The 16,111-nt window shown below is 50.6% G+C and overlaps 2 protein-coding genes and 1 pseudogene across 2 annotated transcripts; all 3 read left to right on the forward strand.

Annotated features, from left to right (window-relative positions):
* The first annotated feature begins 2,816 nt into the window (after positions 1–2,816).
* LOC117854811 (protein NRT1/ PTR FAMILY 5.10) lies at positions 2,817–5,051 on the forward strand. Its single transcript, XM_034737063.2, has 4 exons — positions 2,817–3,080; positions 3,185–3,402; positions 3,532–4,016; positions 4,119–5,051. Exons 1-4 carry the CDS (start codon positions 2,957–2,959, stop codon positions 4,903–4,905), a joined length of 1,614 nt encoding a protein of 537 aa, XP_034592954.1. The 5' UTR covers positions 2,817–2,956; the 3' UTR covers positions 4,906–5,051.
* A 2,264-nt stretch (positions 5,052–7,315) lies between these two features.
* Positions 7,316–9,829, forward strand: LOC117858438 (protein NRT1/ PTR FAMILY 5.10). Its single transcript, XM_034741509.2, has 4 exons — positions 7,316–7,899; positions 8,027–8,244; positions 8,321–8,760; positions 8,865–9,829. Exons 1-4 carry the CDS (start codon positions 7,758–7,760, stop codon positions 9,658–9,660), a joined length of 1,596 nt encoding a protein of 531 aa, XP_034597400.1. The 5' UTR covers positions 7,316–7,757; the 3' UTR covers positions 9,661–9,829.
* A 1,437-nt stretch (positions 9,830–11,266) lies between these two features.
* Positions 11,267–15,620, forward strand: LOC117855020 (protein NRT1/ PTR FAMILY 5.10-like; annotated as a pseudogene).
* The last annotated feature ends 491 nt before the right edge of the window (positions 15,621–16,111 follow it).

The raw sequence follows: 16,111 nt of genomic DNA on the forward strand, positions 1-16,111 counted from the left end.
GCCTTGCGTGTCTGACTGTGTGAGTTCTTGCACCCCTGCATTCGGTGGCCTTGCCCGAGGTATCCAATTCGACGTCGCCGCCGTCCACGGGCACCACTGCTCGCGCGCGCTCGACGGCGACGGTGGTGCCGCAGTGCTCTAATCACGGATGCCGTCGCCGCAGGCAGACACGCCACAGAACTACAGAAGTCGAATGCCTGGGTCCCCGCCGGCCATGGCACCACCGCCCCGTTCCACTTCTCCCACGACTATGGGAAGTGATTCTTGCGCCCACTGGACTCCGGATCGTTCGGCGGCGCACGGTTCATCGGAGGTTCGGTCGCTCGGAGCGCAGCCCGTCGTCGAGGAAGACGGCCTTCACTGCCTGGCAAATATTCAAGCGATCTGGCCGCACATGCCCGATTTAACGGTTGCGGGAGGGTCTACTACTGCAGAGTATTCGTTAATGCCGCGTCTGCAGTTAGCTTCTACTACTGCAGAGGGTCTGTGTCCAGGCCAGGTCGTTCGAATCGATGGAGCTGCTGCCTGTTGTGGCAAAGAGGCATCGTCCGGTACTCCGATGCATGCACGCAGTGTCACGAACTACCGGGCGTCGTCCGTCATGGTAAGCACCCATCCCCAAAGCGGTAAAAAAAATATTCAAGGTCAGCAGAGGGGCCCACCGGTTCCCCCGTGGCGGCCTGGGACGCAGCTGCAGAGGAGCAGCGCCCCAGCATGCACGCAGGCGGCCGTGTTCGAGCCCATCGTGTGCAAAGCGGTAATTAACACGCTGAGATCCTAGTTTTGAACGAGCGCTCGTCGTGTTCAACGCAACGCCGCGTAGGTATGCACGGCAAACGGCATGACAGCACATTGTACAGTGCACTTCCTCACGCGCCCACCGCCTGCATGCGCTCGAGGACCTTCAGGATCAATGACTGAACATGTATTCGCCTCAACAATCTGAGGACCGAACAACGCTTGTATCCTCCCCTCTTCCACCCAAACCAGGTCCAAGGCACACCCACACGCCAACGGATCGGACCAGGTCGAAGGCAGAGCGCGGTGGTGCGCACGGCGCACCCCTGAGGCCCTGACGACGACGACGCCAGTCCCGCACGGTGCAGGCATACGTGCACGCGGCGCAGACTAACTGGAGGTTTAAGGGGTGTTTGGTTCCCACGTCAAGTTTAGCACCTATCACATCGGATGTTTAGTTACTAATTAGGAGTATTAAGCATAGGCTAATTACAAAACTAATTGCACAAATGGAGTCTAATTCGCGAGACGAATCTCCTAATTAGTTGACAATGTTATGCTATAGTAACAATTTGCTAATGATGGATTAATTAGCCTTAATAAATTCATCTCGCGAATTAGCCTAGGGTTCTGTAGTTAGTTTTATAATTAGCTCATGTTTAGTCCTCCTAATTAGCATCCGAACATCCGATGTGACACGTGCTAAAGTTTAGCACCTGCTATCCAAACACCTCTCTCTTTTTGCAACATACAAAGTGTTGCTACTTGCTACCTACTGCGATATTAGTTCTTACAAGATTTCCCCAACGCCGTCGCTGTCATTCCAAAGGCACAAACAACGGCTCAACAAATTAAAAAATGACTGATAGCCTACTTAATTGTATAATCCCTGCAATTGAATGGCACTGATGGCTACAATGCACCATATTTTTTTGCTGCGTGTACATTGTACAAGTTGAGATAGCAATGCAAAAGGAACAGGGTACTTAAGGGTAGAGACTAGAGAAGAAGGATTGCGTGCTGCCCGAGTGCCCGTACTACTTGTTCGCCCTGCGAGCAGCTAGCCAGCTTGCCAGAATGCCAGGCAAGCAGAGAACGTGTCCGAGGGCCGAGGTGGCGTGCGTGATCCCGCGTCCGGAGGACGCCCTTTCCATTTGCGGCAGGTGAGGCGCGCGCCGACCACGCGGGCGCTGCAGCCGCGCGCGTGTTTCCGCGCGCTGCACCGTTGCCGGCACACGCACGGGATCTGCTGCGCGTACAGGAGCTCGCCGGAGTATCGTGTGGCTCGAGATCACACGACGCATTCCTTCCATCCTTCTGGAGTTCTGGTAGTACACTCCACTTCATTTGAAGAGAGTCGCTCTGGAATTGGAGCCTGGAGTGTAGAGATCCTGCACTGTAGATTACGAGCAGAAAACAGCAGTAGCTGGTCATGAACAGTCGTATTCTTCTGCGAACTTTAGAACCGTCAATTCGCCAACGATGAACACTCCAACGACCTGCACTGCCACCCCGAAAGTGAAAGCCAGCAGAAACAGCCAGTCCTTGTGAATTCAAACGTCCAAGCGATGCCTGGACAGACATCGACATCCCTGTCAGAATTATCGGTATCGCTAGGAGTAGTACACTCCGCCTGTCCAAACCAACAACTCAGATCGTTGACACCGACTGTTCACAGGAAATCCAGGATCAGCCCGTGAGGTCCCCGCGCGATTCCGGCCGCCGCAACCAGCCAAGCGGGCTCGCAACAAACTCCAGCTCAGGTCGATCGCCTCTCGCTACACGCCTCCAATATCTCAGACGCCAAAGAACATTTCTTCCTTTAGATTAATCCCGAAGGAACGGTTCTTCCAGACGAGAGAGTCGCGTGTGATCCTCCGACTCTGCATCACTGCACGCACAGGCACATGGATCGCAGGGTAGGCACGCACGCGACGCCACGCGATCCGCTCGTAATTTGTAGCTGTAGTCGCTGGAGTGGTGATGGTCTCCAAGAACGAAAGAAAAATGGCACGTAGCGGCGACCAAGTTGCCGGAGAAAAGAAGCAAACCGCCACCTGTGCCGTGTCCGGAAGTCGTCTGGCGCCATGCGAGCCGGCCCGATCCTCTTCCCCAGCGACACCAGTATATGATGGTGATCGCCGCAGACTGCCGCCCCGTCCCACTCCAGTGATCCAGTCCACACACACACGCAGCTGCGGCGCGCGGGGGCGGCGAAATGGACGCCAACACCCTCCTCCTGCCCTGCTCCGACGGTGCCGTCGCCGGCGCCGTCGACTTCCGCGGGCGCCCGGCGTCCCGGTCCGGCACCGGCCGGTGGTCCGCCGCGATGTTCGTGCTCGGTACGGTCTCCCTCTCGTCGCTGGACATGGGAACAGATCGCTTGCGTGGCTAATAATTGATGCGTCGTTGACTAATCGAGAGATGTGATTTTGGATCGATGAAGGGGTGGAGATAGCGGAGAGGTTCGCGTACCACGGCGTGTCGGCGAACCTGATCAGCTACCTGACGGGGCCGCTTGGGGAGTCGACGGCGGGCGCCGCGGCGGCGATCAACGCGTGGAGCGGGGTGGCGACCATGCTGCCCCTGCTGATGGCGTGCGTGGCCGACGCCTGGCTCGGCCGGTACCGCACCATCGTGCTCGCCTCCCTCCTCTTCGTCGTGGTCAGTTCCGCTCCTCCACTCCCCTCCTTTTCTTCCCCTTTTGACGATGACTCCTCCCACGACCCCTTTGGGCGAGACCCATTTGTGGTCGGCGTCCCCTGATCCATCCGTGTCTCTTCTCCTCTACAGAGCATGGGCATGCTGACCGTCTCCGCGCTCCCGGTGTTCCACCAAGACGGCTGCAGCTACAGCTCCAGCTCGCTCGCGTGCTCCCCGTCCCCCGTGCAGGTGGCCATCTTCTACGTGTCCCTGTACCTGGTGGCGCTGGCCGAGGCTGGGCACAAGCCCTGCGCGCAGGCGTTCGGCGCGGACCAGTTCGACCAGCACGACCCCAAGGAGTCCGTGTCGAGAAGCTCCTTCTTCAACTGGTGGTACTTCGGCATGTGCTCCGGCACCGCCGCCACCACCATGGTGTCCAGCTACATCCAGGACAACGTCGGCTGGGGCCTCGGCTTCGGCATCCCCTGCCTCGTCATGGTCTTCGCGCTCCTCGCCTTCTTGCTCGGCACCAGGAACTACCGCTATTACACGTCCACCGAATCAAGCCCCTTTGCTCGCCTCGCCAGAGCGTTCGTGGCGATGATCAGAGGCTCCAAATCGAGCCAATGCGACAGGTAATGTGCCAATCTGCTTGTTGCTGCTGTTTTGTTTCTTGACGAATTCGAATGATGTTCTGTGGGGGCTAAGACTAAGAGCGTTCGATCTTGGTGCTGTAGTCTTGCGACCGACGACGCCGCGCACCGGGAAGAAGTGAAGGGCGTGCTACGCCTGTTCCCCATCTGGGCGACGTGCATCATCTACGCCGTGATCTTCTCGCAGTCGTCGACGTTCTTCACGAAGCAGGCAGCGACGCTGGACCGCCGGATCGGCTCGACGCTCCGCGTGCCGCCGGCGGCGCTGCAGACGTTCATCAGCCTCACCATCATGGCATTCATCCCGGTCTACGACCGCGCGTTCGTGCCCCTGGCGCGGCCGTTCACGCGCCTGTCTTCCGGCATCACCATGCTGCAGCGGATCGGCACGGGGCTCGTCCTCGCCATGGTCGCCATGGCCGTGGCGGCGCTGGTAGAGATGAGGCGGCTCGGCGTGGCGAGGGACGCCGGGCTCGTGGACCAGCCGAAGGCGGCGCTGCCGATGACCCTGTGGTGGATGCTGCCGCAGTACGTGCTGTTCGGGCTGTCGGACGTGTTCGCCATGATCGGGCTGCAGGAGTTCTTCTACGACCAGGTCCCCGACGCGCTGCGCAGCCTCGGGCTGGCCTTCTTCCTCAGCATCTTCGGCGTGGGACACTTCCTCAGCAGCTTCCTCATCTCCGCCATCGACGGCGCCACCAAGAAGAGCGGTGCGAGCTGGTTCTCCAACAACCTCAACCGCGCGCACCTCGACTACTTCTACTGGCTGCTCGCCGGGCTCTGCGCCGTGGAGCTCGCGGCTTTCGTCATCGTGTCCCGCGTCTATGTTTATAAGAAAAGGGTGTCCCACGACAATGGTGCTGTCATGTAGATGTGCCCTGTATGCTTACTCTGTGAATTGTGATATAGTATAGGATCGAGGCGTAGAGAATGAATAAAAAAATTGTAGGCTAAAGCTAAACCTTGTTTATGATAGTCTTATGGAATGAATCCTTGAACCGAGTTCAACAGCTTAAAGCATACTGTAATTCAGTGATCAAGATTCAATGAATAGTTGTATTTTAGACTAATATAATTAAGAATGAAGTTAATGCGCGACAGGTCGTGCCGGGAGTTAATTCCTAAGCATGCATGTCATTGTCATCATTATCCCGTGAGTACAGAAAGGAAGGATATAAGAGTATACTCACTCCATCCCAAATTGTAAGTCACTCCAAAAATCTTGGAGAGTCAAAGCATCTCAAGTTTGACTAAAATTTTAGAGAAAATTATAAAAATTCATGACATCAGTATACTATGAAAATATAATTGATGAAGAATCTAATGATACTTAGTTGACATCATAAATATTATTATATTATCATATAAATTTGGTCAAACTTAAGATACTTTGACTCTCCAAGATTCTTGGAATGATTTACAATTTGGGATGGAGGGAGTATAAAGGAAGGATATAAAAAGGTAGATGCTGACCACGTATAGAAAGGAAGGATATAAAAGTACATAAAGGAAGGATATAAAAAGGTAGATGTTGACGTAAACCAACAAGTTGCTTCTCCCCTTAAAAAATATCATTTCTCTCGCATACAAAGTCTGTTTTTAATTTCATTTACACCATCGTTCCTTATTACGAGATTACAAAACTAGATCCCCTGCATATATTTTAGTGTCGTTTTATTCATGCTGACAACTTATGTGTAGAGGCATGCTAACTTATACAATTACGGTACTCAGGTGCCGTGGAACCATCAAGTTACATAGAGATTATTCATTCGTATATTATGTAGAGATCATTGTTGATTTATGCATACCAAAACATCTTGTGTGCAGCACTATCAACATATGCATGTGACAACTTGCGCGCCAACTGTATATGTGTAGTATGTCTAGCAACTTATGTAAAGATAATGTGACAATTTATTTAGATACTTCAGATAGGTAAAAAATATGAGGGTCAAAATTAGTTTTGTAGCAATTTATGTATATAAATTGTTGAGAGGTTTATTCTTAAGTCACTATACATTTAATATATATATATATATATATATATATATATATATATATATATATATATATATATATAGCTACAACACATTTAGCTTAAGTCGCCAACATATAAAAAATATTTCAAAATATGTGTAACATGGATCTTGTTTTATAGATTTTATCATAAAAAAGGCAACGATACGAACGGAATTGAAAATGCAACCCATAAGAAAGTTATCACATTTTTCGAGATGCAACAAAGTAAAAGATTGCGGGCCACAACAGCACACCTTTTTCCCATTGGGCTGCAGCAAACATGTTGCTGGATAGCGTTTTTCCAAATACCTCACAATTAACCTGACCAGTCGCCGAATAGCTTTTTCCTATAATTAAAAGGCTGCAAAGAGCGTATCTGGACTGGGAAGGAGCCCATGGGCTAATTGTTGAGGAGCCCATCAATTGGATCTCGGCCAAGGTTTTGGGCCATGGTTAAGCGATGATGTCAACTTTGAGTAAGGACGAAAGTGCCTTTTTCCTTTTTATTTTTTAGCAAGCCAAGCGCTATGTTTTGGTAGTGTGTTACAGTCTTGTAGATCTATAATTTTGTGATGGCATGGTATGAAAATGATCAGGAAAGTCAGTTGATGACATGCTAGGATATTGGAACCTTGTTTGCTTTAGAATGTCTCTTTTTATAGAACCGGTCTAGGATGTCGACGAGACCTAGAGCCGCGTATCCCATAGTGGCGTTGGAAGGGCACTGGGAAGTGGGAACTTCAATTTTTCAATATGCGTAGCTGGCTAGATGCGAGTGATATCGGTCGGCTCATATTGATCTAGCCTGTTGAAAACTTGAAAAATACCGCCGGTTTTTTTAAGGAAGCTAGATTCTTCGCTCCACTTCTTGCATCCAGCATTTGTTCAAGACGGTTAACCTGCCACGCCTGAAGCGAGTTGCAGCAGATAAAGTTCAGGAAAAAAAAAGAGAACGGCTCAAGTGCACCCTTTCTAAAAGAATTGCTTATATCGGTGTAGTATGCATCCATATTAATTGTCTGAATGTGCACTTTGTAGACCGTAGACGTCATGATAAAAAGCTTATCGGGCATCAGTACCAGTGCAGGACAAGTAGGCATCGTATCAAGCTCATTTTCCGTTACAGTTCGCCAAACGTTCATATCAGACGACGCGTGTTGAAGCCCAACATTTCCAGCCCGGCCAATTCCGTGGCCTCCTTGCCAATGCCAACAGCTTCCCGTCCGTTACTTTTCTCAGCACTGAAAGAGTCCCGGAAGCAACCCGTTTGGCAAATCAAGGCAAGAAAAGACGCATCGCGTGTGGTGTCTCCCCATAAATGCTAGGCGGATCACAGCCACCCGCCCGTGATCGGGCGGCCTCGCTGGAGAGCGGCCGCACCGAAACGATCAGGACCCGTGCCTCCCCATGCTCCCGCGGGGGGACACGCGCGCGGGGCTCTCCGTACGCGTGCCGCTCGCACGCGTGGCGCCGCGGCTGCAGTGCCCGCACGCGCGCGCATTGGCCCTCGCCGCCGCGCGCACGAGCGGTGCCTGCGGATGGCGCATGCGGCAACGTTCACCTAGACGCCTAGTAGGCCGTAGGCGTTTAGAGGGGAGCGATTACGGAAAGCAAAGCGCGATCAGCCATCTCTGATTCTCTAGCTGTCGCGATTCGGGCCGCGCCTGTGCATAAAAGCCTGCCCTAACCTGCGACGGCACCATGTGCCATCGGAGTGAACTCCTCTCCCTCGTGCTGATCCAACCGGCCATGGCTGACAACGTCGCCGGCGCCGCCGACTACCGCGGCCAGCCGGCCTCCCGCGCCGCCACGGGAGGCTGGAAATCGTCGGTCTTCGTCATGGGTACGATAACGATTCCGATCTCCTTTGTCTTGTACGGTGCACGCGTTGTTGAGACTTGAGACGCGCCATCGTCGTGATGACGGGATTTTTTAAAAAATATTGTGATCTCGCTTGCACGACGACGCAGCGATGGAGATCGCGGAGCGGTTCGCGTACAAGGGCGTGGCCGCGAACCTGATCACGTACCTGACGGGCCCGCTGGGGCAGCCCATGGCGCGCGCCGCCGCGTCCATCGACGCGTGGAAGGGCGTCTCCCAGATGCTGCCGCTGCCGCTCGCCTGCGTCGCCGACGCCTGGATCGGCCGCTACAGGGCCATCGTCCTCGCCTCCCTCATCTTCGTCGTGGTCAGTCCGTCACTCCGTCTCGCGCACGCTTCCGACCGTTAGCCGCAGAGTCTTGCTTTCTAACTGTTCGTCGCAGAGCATGGGCGCGCTGTCGGTGTCGTCGGCGTTCCCGGCCTTCCGGGGCGGCCACGTGGCCATCTTCTACGTCGCGTTGTACCTGGTGGCGCTGGGGGAGGGCGCGCACAAGCCGTGCGCGCAGGCGTTCGCGGCGGACCAGTTCGACGAGAAGGACCCCGAGGAGAGCGTGGCGCGGAGCTCCTTCTTCAACTGGTGGTACTTCGGCATGTGCGCCGGCACCGCCGCCACGACCATGATCTCCAGCTACGTGCAGGATAACGTCGGCTGGGGCCTCGGCTTCGGCATCCCCTGCATCGTCATCGCCGCCTCGCTCGCCGTGTTCCTGCTCGGGAGCCGGTCGTACCGGTACTACACCACCAGCGAGGCCAGACCCTTCTCCCGCGTCGGCAAGGCGTTCTTGGCGTTGGTCGAGAGTTGGACGCCAAATCGTCGCGTCAGGTATGTACAAGATATTGATGGTAGCTCTGTTTCCACTGTGAATCTTGGTGCCGTGAATCTATTGTGACATGACAATGACAGTCCGTGTTTTTCGGCGATCTCAGAAGCAAAGGAGAAGGCAACGCCGCCGCCGTCGAGGAGGTCAAGAGCGTGCTCCGGCTGCTCCCGATATGGGCGTCGTGCATAATCTACGCGATCATCTTCTCCCAGACGTCGACATTCTTCACGAAGCAGGCCGCGACGCTGGACCGCCGGATCGGCGCGCGGTTCAAGGTGCCGCCGGCGGCGCTGCAGACGTTCATCAGCCTCAGCATCGTCGTCTTCATCCCGGCGTACGACCGGCTCTTCGTGCCCCTCGCGCGCCGCTACACGGGGAGGCCGACGGGCATCACCATGTTGCAGAGGATCGGCGCCGGCCTGGCCCTCTCCCTCGCCGCCGTGGCCCTGTCCGCGCTCATCGAGATGAGACGGCTCGGCGTCGCGAGGAACGCCGGCCTGGTGAGCACCCCGAAGGCCCAGCTCCCCATGAGCCTCTGGTGGATGGTCCCGCAGTACGTCCTCATCGGCGTCGCCGACGTGTTCGCCATGATCGGGCTGCAGGAGTTCTTCTACGACCAGGTCCCCGACGCGGCGCGCAGCCTTGGGCTAGCCCTGTTCCTGAGCATCTTCGGGGTCGGGCACCTCCTCAGCAGCCTCCTCATCTCCGTCATTGACAAGGCGACGGCGAAGAGCGGGACGAGCTGGTTCTCGAACAACCTGAACCGCGCTCACCTCGACTACTTCTACTGGCTGCTCACCGGGCTCTGCGCCGTGGATCTCGTCGCCTTTGTGTTCTTCGCGCGAGTGTATGTTTACAAGAGAAAGGGTGGCGATGGCGATGGCGATGGTGATGCCGTGTAGCATGCCGAGTTTGAGCCGCGTTGATTTCTTGGGGGTGCTTGTACTGTAGTTGTTTGTAGGGAGATTCTGTCGGTTCTGAAAAGCATGCCTCACGGAGTCACTATTGAGTTCTCAGGTTTTGTTGTGCAACGATTTTATTCTTCTTGGAGTGTGAAGATATTCTTTGGGATTCGAGGGCTTGAGCTAGAGCAACTCCCGCAACAACTTTTAAATCAAAATCTCTAAAAATCAAATAGGTTCTCTCTATTTTTTTAAGGCTACAAAAATGTTTCCAACTTCAGCAATAGCCTCATGGACAGAGCCCCTAAAGACCTAACAGGAATAGAGGGTGGAGGGGCAATTTGGAGACCTTCCCAAAATGGGAAGCCAAGTAGAGGACCTGCTGGAGTGCGTTTTTTGACTTGACCCTCTAAACTTGGAGTAGGGTGTTGTTTAGAGGGTCTGCTGAGAGCAAGAACAAAGCAACCATAAGTGAAATACTAGGACATGAGGTCTTCCGTCCCATCAGCTTATATTTTTTTTTTCTGAAGACAGCTATATACCACTAAGTAGCTAGTATATCTGATCTCACTTTGAGCAATAATGAGTCCAATAATAAGGTATGTATCGCAAAAGTAACGTCTCAAATTCGTATGCGGAATCATGTGCTAATTGTTTAATTTTGTAATGATCACTAAACTATCTTAAATTGTGGGCTAAGGACCTGCGCCAAAAGTTTGGCAACATAAAAGTTGGGCTAAAAATTTGCCAAAATTTTGGTAGGACAAATGGGAGACATAGGCAAAATTTGGTAGCTAACTAAATAGTGACCAAAACTTTAGCATGCCAAAAATTAACATCAAACCAATCATGCCCTAAATACTTTCCTGTTCTTAAATGTATGAAATTTAGCACAAGCTAATAGCCTATTTTTATAACTATATACCTTGTTCCAAACTTTATAAATTTAAGAACGGGACAATATCAATTTTGTGTACTCAATGACGCCATGTAAAAGTTTAACGATAAATGTTTTTATTCGATTATAAAGATGCCACATATGCACACATTGTCGTTATTCATGGACACCGCACAGTGAACTCATATACTCCATGTCCCCATCCGCTTTTACAAGGCATATTTAATTTTATTAATAGGATATTGACCAATAATTATTCTATTAACATTTCATTTACGTGGTACAAAATTATACGCAAGGTCTGCGCGTTACAAAAATTGTGTATTACATGTCCAAACGAAAAGAAATACAGAGATAGTACATGCTAGTGCACCTTTTACCAGGGTATCCTATTTTTAATCCAAAATTACCAGCTTATCACATGCCACGCCAATGAAAAATAGCTAAAAACTTTAGGATTCAACCTTGGTGACTAGTTTTTTTTAAAAAATTATGAACTGATAAGATTTCTTAGGTCAAAGATACACAGCGACAAGATGATGTCTTAAACAGGGCATAGCGAGACAGATCTCTCTTGTTTGATTCCAAAAAAAAAAGATCTCTCTTGTTTAGATGGCTATAATGGCTTTTATGACATTCGCACCACAAGTAAACCTGGACGTGTGGGACCCATGAGAATGACACGAGGGCGTTCATGTGTCCCGACTCAAGAAATTCATTTTTTCTCTTTTCGTTTAGCTTGAGCACGAACTTGGTCTTTTCTCCCCGTCAGCAGTACCATACTGTGACACTGTCAGATCTGTGCGCCTCTGTCGCTGATTCTTTTTCCAGTCTCAATAAATACTCCTCCCAGTGGTAAGAGGTGCGACAAGAATCACGAGGCAAGTCCCAGACGGTTGGACGTGCACCTCCGGAGAACAGCAATGGAATCCGGCGGCGGCGGCGAGCTTCTGCCCCGACCTGGGCCGTCGTCCATCATCGCGAAACCCGGCGACGGCCGCGGCGGCTGGCGTGCCCCGCTCTTCATCGTCGGTAATCATGCAGATCGCGGGTCTTGAATTTCCTAGTCCGGCCGCAGGATTGCATGCTTGCCTGTTTTTGTTTTTCCTTTTTTTTTTAAAGAATTGCATGCTTCACTGTTGCTGCTACTGCCCTCCAGCGGTGGGGTTCTTCGAGCGTATCGGGTTCGTCGGCGTGTCGGCCAACTTGATCATGTACCTCTCCGGCATGCTTGCCATGTCCAAGGCGTCCGCGGCCGCCGGCGTGAACGCGTGGTCCGGGACCGTGCAGGTGCTGCCGCTCGTCGCCGACTCGCGGCTCGGCCGGTATCGAACTCTCCTGGCCGCCGGCGTGCTCTACCTTCTGGTCGTACAGTATACTAGATGCACCCCCAAATATATAAGCGTTTGGTTTCTCACGTGTTCGTCTTTCTTTTGATCGTTTTTCCATGAATTTTATGGACCTTTTGGGGTGCGTACTCTAAAAGAAAAAAATTGCAATCACCTTGATCGAGTACGTTCCTTTATTTGGACTTGATATTTAACCTAGGGCTTGTTTAAATTGGCCCTCAATGAGGTAATATCAACGTTACTATCTTTCCAGTTGGTGATTTTTTTGGCACAATCGTTAAAGCGTGAAAATTGCACGCATCGTGTGGGACCGCTGATAATAGCATACTCCCCACCGTCCTTAATAATGTTGTTCTACGAAGGCAGCCGTTTCAAAAAAAAAGAAGAAGGAAGCCCACAGTCTAAGTTAGAACTTTTCGCTAATATTTATATTTTTGAAGGCCTTAAATTTAATATATGGTTAAAGAGTTTGTATTAGCTCGATATAAAAAACACATAAATTTAATTAATTTCCTTTACCCAAAACTATAAATATTTTTCTCCCTCTAGTAATTGTTCTGTTTATACACCTTCCAAGTTTTTTTTTACCCAAGTCACATAGTTTTTTTATTCCAGATCCGGAGTGTTATTCAGGTACTTCTGGGTGCTACTCAGGTGCTCTAACTACTACGCTAGAGGCCCTTTCACTACATCTCCCAAGTGTTATTGAGCCAATGTTATTCATGTTCATTTGTGTAACTTTCAATCAAAATGACTATTTATATTATCTATTTTCAAATGTCATATGGTTATTCTTAATTTTTTATAATTCCTTATCAAGTGGTTGAGTTTTTTTTTTCTAATTTGGACATTTATTGATAGTGGAAACAAATTAGCAACCGAAAATCCCTAACCAACATATCTAAAAAAATATCAGCTACTTGATAACCCTTGGAGATTGCCTTAATTGGGCTAAAGAGCCTTGGCCATTTGAGAAAATCATAAAGAGGACTAAATAGCCATCAACTATTCGAGAAAAACACTATGGTGATCATGTTTCACCTTTGTATATCTAGAAAATGTTTCGATGCGACCAATTTGTATGACAAATCATAAGGAAAACTAATAATAACCATTGACCATTTGAATAAACACTAGGGCACTCCGTTTGCCCCCTTTTTCTTAATCTCTAATTAGTACTCCCTCCGTTTTTATTTATAAGGCACACACGCATATCAAGATTCAAACTTTGCAATCTTTGACCAATAATTTAACTATTAATTTTTTATTTTTATAATATAAACTTTACATGGTTGGATTCGTAATCAAATATACTTTACAATGATCATAAGTTTATAACCATAAATAATATAATGTAAGATAAATGAATGGTCAAAGTGTTATTTGGAAGATCGTGCCAAATCGTACAATACCTTATAAAAATAGATAGAGGGAGTATTTATTCCGTCAAGTTGTCCCTTTGCCACCCTGTCCGCCATGCAGGAACCCACTTTTCTTTTGCAAGGATAAAGGGCATCTCAAGCAGCAATCCTAGTTGTGCACACCAGTCTTCTTATCCTAGGTACGGTGTTTGTTTTTAATTACAAAGACGATGGATATGTACACACACCATTACAAATGCAAATTGAGCTCACAAATTTACGAGCACGCCCATAGAAACAACCGCTAAAAGTATTTATATATGTGTAAATTATTGATATCAGGATTTAAATGGGGTTTTCCTTTTATGGCATGTGTTTGCTCGTCGGTCTTTACTCTTTAAAAACCTTCGATTCTGACAAGGAGCGTGAGTTTCATGGCCCAGGAAACTTTTTGTAAACACAACGCCTACCACATTTCTTTCTCCTTTTCCAAAAGAGATTCGATCACAGAACATTTTAGAGTTGTAGACACATGCACTAGCATCGTCCTTTTCGGATTCGGTAGGTCGGCTTGAAAGTTAATAGAGGAATTTCCTTATATGCCCTTGGTAAGTTCCCTGTTGGATGATTGAAAGCTAGCGCATTCAGCTGAAAGGTCGGGAGTTTAATTTTGTTAAAAATATTGATCTTTTTAGAATTCTCCTAGAAAGAGACCAGAGATTTCACTTTCTATAATGTCGTCTCTCTTGCATTGCATCGCCCACGAACTAGCGACTTATGCGTATCCATGCAAGTTCTCGAAAAGAAAGAACTAGCGACTTCCTACTCGATCACAGATTCACCGTGGTAACATGTGTGCTGCAACTGCGACCATGTTTGATTGACTCTAGGTTACCAAACTTCTATAATCACAGAGCTTGGGAATGCTGACGGCCTCATCCATGCTGCAAACCGTGAGCTCGCCGCCGTCGGCGTCTCCCGCCCGGCTCGCCTTCTTCTACGTCGCGCTCTACCTGCTGGCGCTGGCGCAAGGCTTCTACGGGCCGTGCGGGGAAGCCTTTGGCGCGGACCAGTTCGCGTCGAGCGACGGCGACCCCACCGCGCCCGCGTTACGGAGCTCCTACTTCAACTGGTTCCACTTCTCCATATCCTGGGGCTACGCCTTCGCGTCGGCGGGGCTGAGCTACGTCCAGGACAACGCCGGCTGGACCGTCGGGTTCGGCGCGTGCTGGGCCGCCATGGTGCTGTGCCTTGCCGTCTTCTTGCTTGGCACGCCGGCGTACCGTGCCAAGCAACATGCAGACGGCGGCCCGTTCGCCGAGACCGTGCGGGGCGTGGGTGGCGAGGGTCTTCCGTCGCAAGGACGACGCCACTAGAACCCAACGGTGAACGCGAGCAAACGCTTTGCGTTCTCTTGCAAGTACGTCACAGAAGAGAGGTCTTGTCCTAATGGAGCTTTTCTTTTTCCTGAGCTGCGCAGGCTTATAGCTCCAAAACCAGAGGACAGGATCGTCGTTAAGCTGCTCCCGATATGGCTGACGAGCATAGTCTTCGCGGTCATCTTCTCGCAAGTCTCCACTCTGTTCACCAAGCAGGCCAGCACACTGGACCACCGCCTCGGCACGGGCACGGGCCTGGCCGTACCGCCCGCGGCGCTCCAGTGCCTGAGCAACCTCACCTTCATCGTCATGCTCCCGCTATACGACCGCGTCATCGTGCCCCTCGCGAGGCGCCTGACGGGGCACCCCGCGGGCATCACGATGCTCCAGCGCATCGGCACCAGCATGGCCACGTCCTGCGTCGCCATGGTCGTCGCGGCGTTCGTGGAAGCCAGGCGGCTCCGCGTCGCCGGGGACGCGGGCCTGGCCGACCGCTCGGACGTGGCTGTGCCGATGAGCCTGTGGTGGATGATCCCGCAGTACGTCCTCGTCGGCCTCGCCGGCGTGCTGGGTCAGGTCGGGCTCGAGTTCTTCTACGACCAGGTGCTCGACACCCTCCGCAGCGTCGGGCTCGCCCTGTGCCTGAGCATCTTTGGCGTGGGGAGCTACGCCAGCGGCGCGCTCGTGTCCGGGATCGATTGGGCGACGAGGAGCAGGGGCCAGAGCTGGTTCTCCGACAACCTCAACCGAGCGCACCTCGACTACTTCTACTGGCTCCTGGCGGGGCCCGCCGCTCTGGAAGTGGCCGCGTTCTTGCATTTCGCGAATCGATACGTGTACAGGAACAAAGGCGCCAGCTGTGGTACACGAAGCTTTGTACTCCGTATGTGTTATGTGTAAATGATTTGCTTATGTCAAAAAAAATGTATAATGGTGAATCAGTTAAAGAATGCACGCATCAGTAGAGTGATAATTCAGGATCTGTGGCTTATATCGTCTCTGGCATTTCATTGTACCGTGTGCATGATTTCCAAATTCCAACCCATGTGCGGAAGTGGGTTTGTCATGATGCCTTTTTTATTAAAAAAAATCAGCTTGTTAGGAGCTTTGGCGTGTGAACATAGTCAGCTTTTACTCTCACCCTCCTAAATTGTAGGTCACTCTAGCTTTTTTAGATGCATCGATATTTATACGTACCTAAATATAGTGGATGTTTAGATACATACAAGTATTTATGAACTATTTATGAATCTAGAAAAAGTCAAAACGACCCATAATTTAAAACAGAGAGAGTACCTAGCAAAGCTGTCTTGTACACCAAATCAAATCATCCTTTGGAAAGCACACTGCACATGCTACAAATACTTTTAGAAAGGGCATCAGCACTTGATTTTACGATACACCTGCAATTTATAATATAAAATTGGTTGACATGCATATATTACCACGTTTCTTTACTATATT

The sequence above is a fragment of the Setaria viridis genome, chromosome 5, assembly GCF_005286985.2.
Source record: "Setaria viridis chromosome 5, Setaria_viridis_v4.0, whole genome shotgun sequence".
Lineage (NCBI taxonomy): Eukaryota > Viridiplantae > Streptophyta > Magnoliopsida > Poales > Poaceae > Setaria > Setaria viridis.

Bases quoted from the DNA above. Each gene is read 5' to 3' on its own strand.
- LOC117854811 (XM_034737063.2), top strand. From the start codon at position 2,957: ATGGACGCCAACACCCTCCTCCTGCCCTGCTCCGACGGTGCCGTCGCC. The intron at 3,081-3,184 runs GTACGGTCTCCC...GGATCGATGAAG, and splicing joins CGCCGCGATGTTCGTGCTCG to GGGTGGAGATAGCGGAGAGG. The intron at 4,017-4,118 runs GTAATGTGCCAA...TTGGTGCTGTAG, and splicing joins AAATCGAGCCAATGCGACAG to TCTTGCGACCGACGACGCCG.
- LOC117858438 (XM_034741509.2), top strand. From the start codon at position 7,758: ATGTGCCATCGGAGTGAACTCCTCTCCCTCGTGCTGATCCAACCGGCC. The intron at 8,245-8,320 runs GTCAGTCCGTCA...TGTTCGTCGCAG, and splicing joins CCTCCCTCATCTTCGTCGTG to AGCATGGGCGCGCTGTCGGT. The intron at 8,761-8,864 runs GTATGTACAAGA...CGGCGATCTCAG, and splicing joins ACGCCAAATCGTCGCGTCAG to AAGCAAAGGAGAAGGCAACG.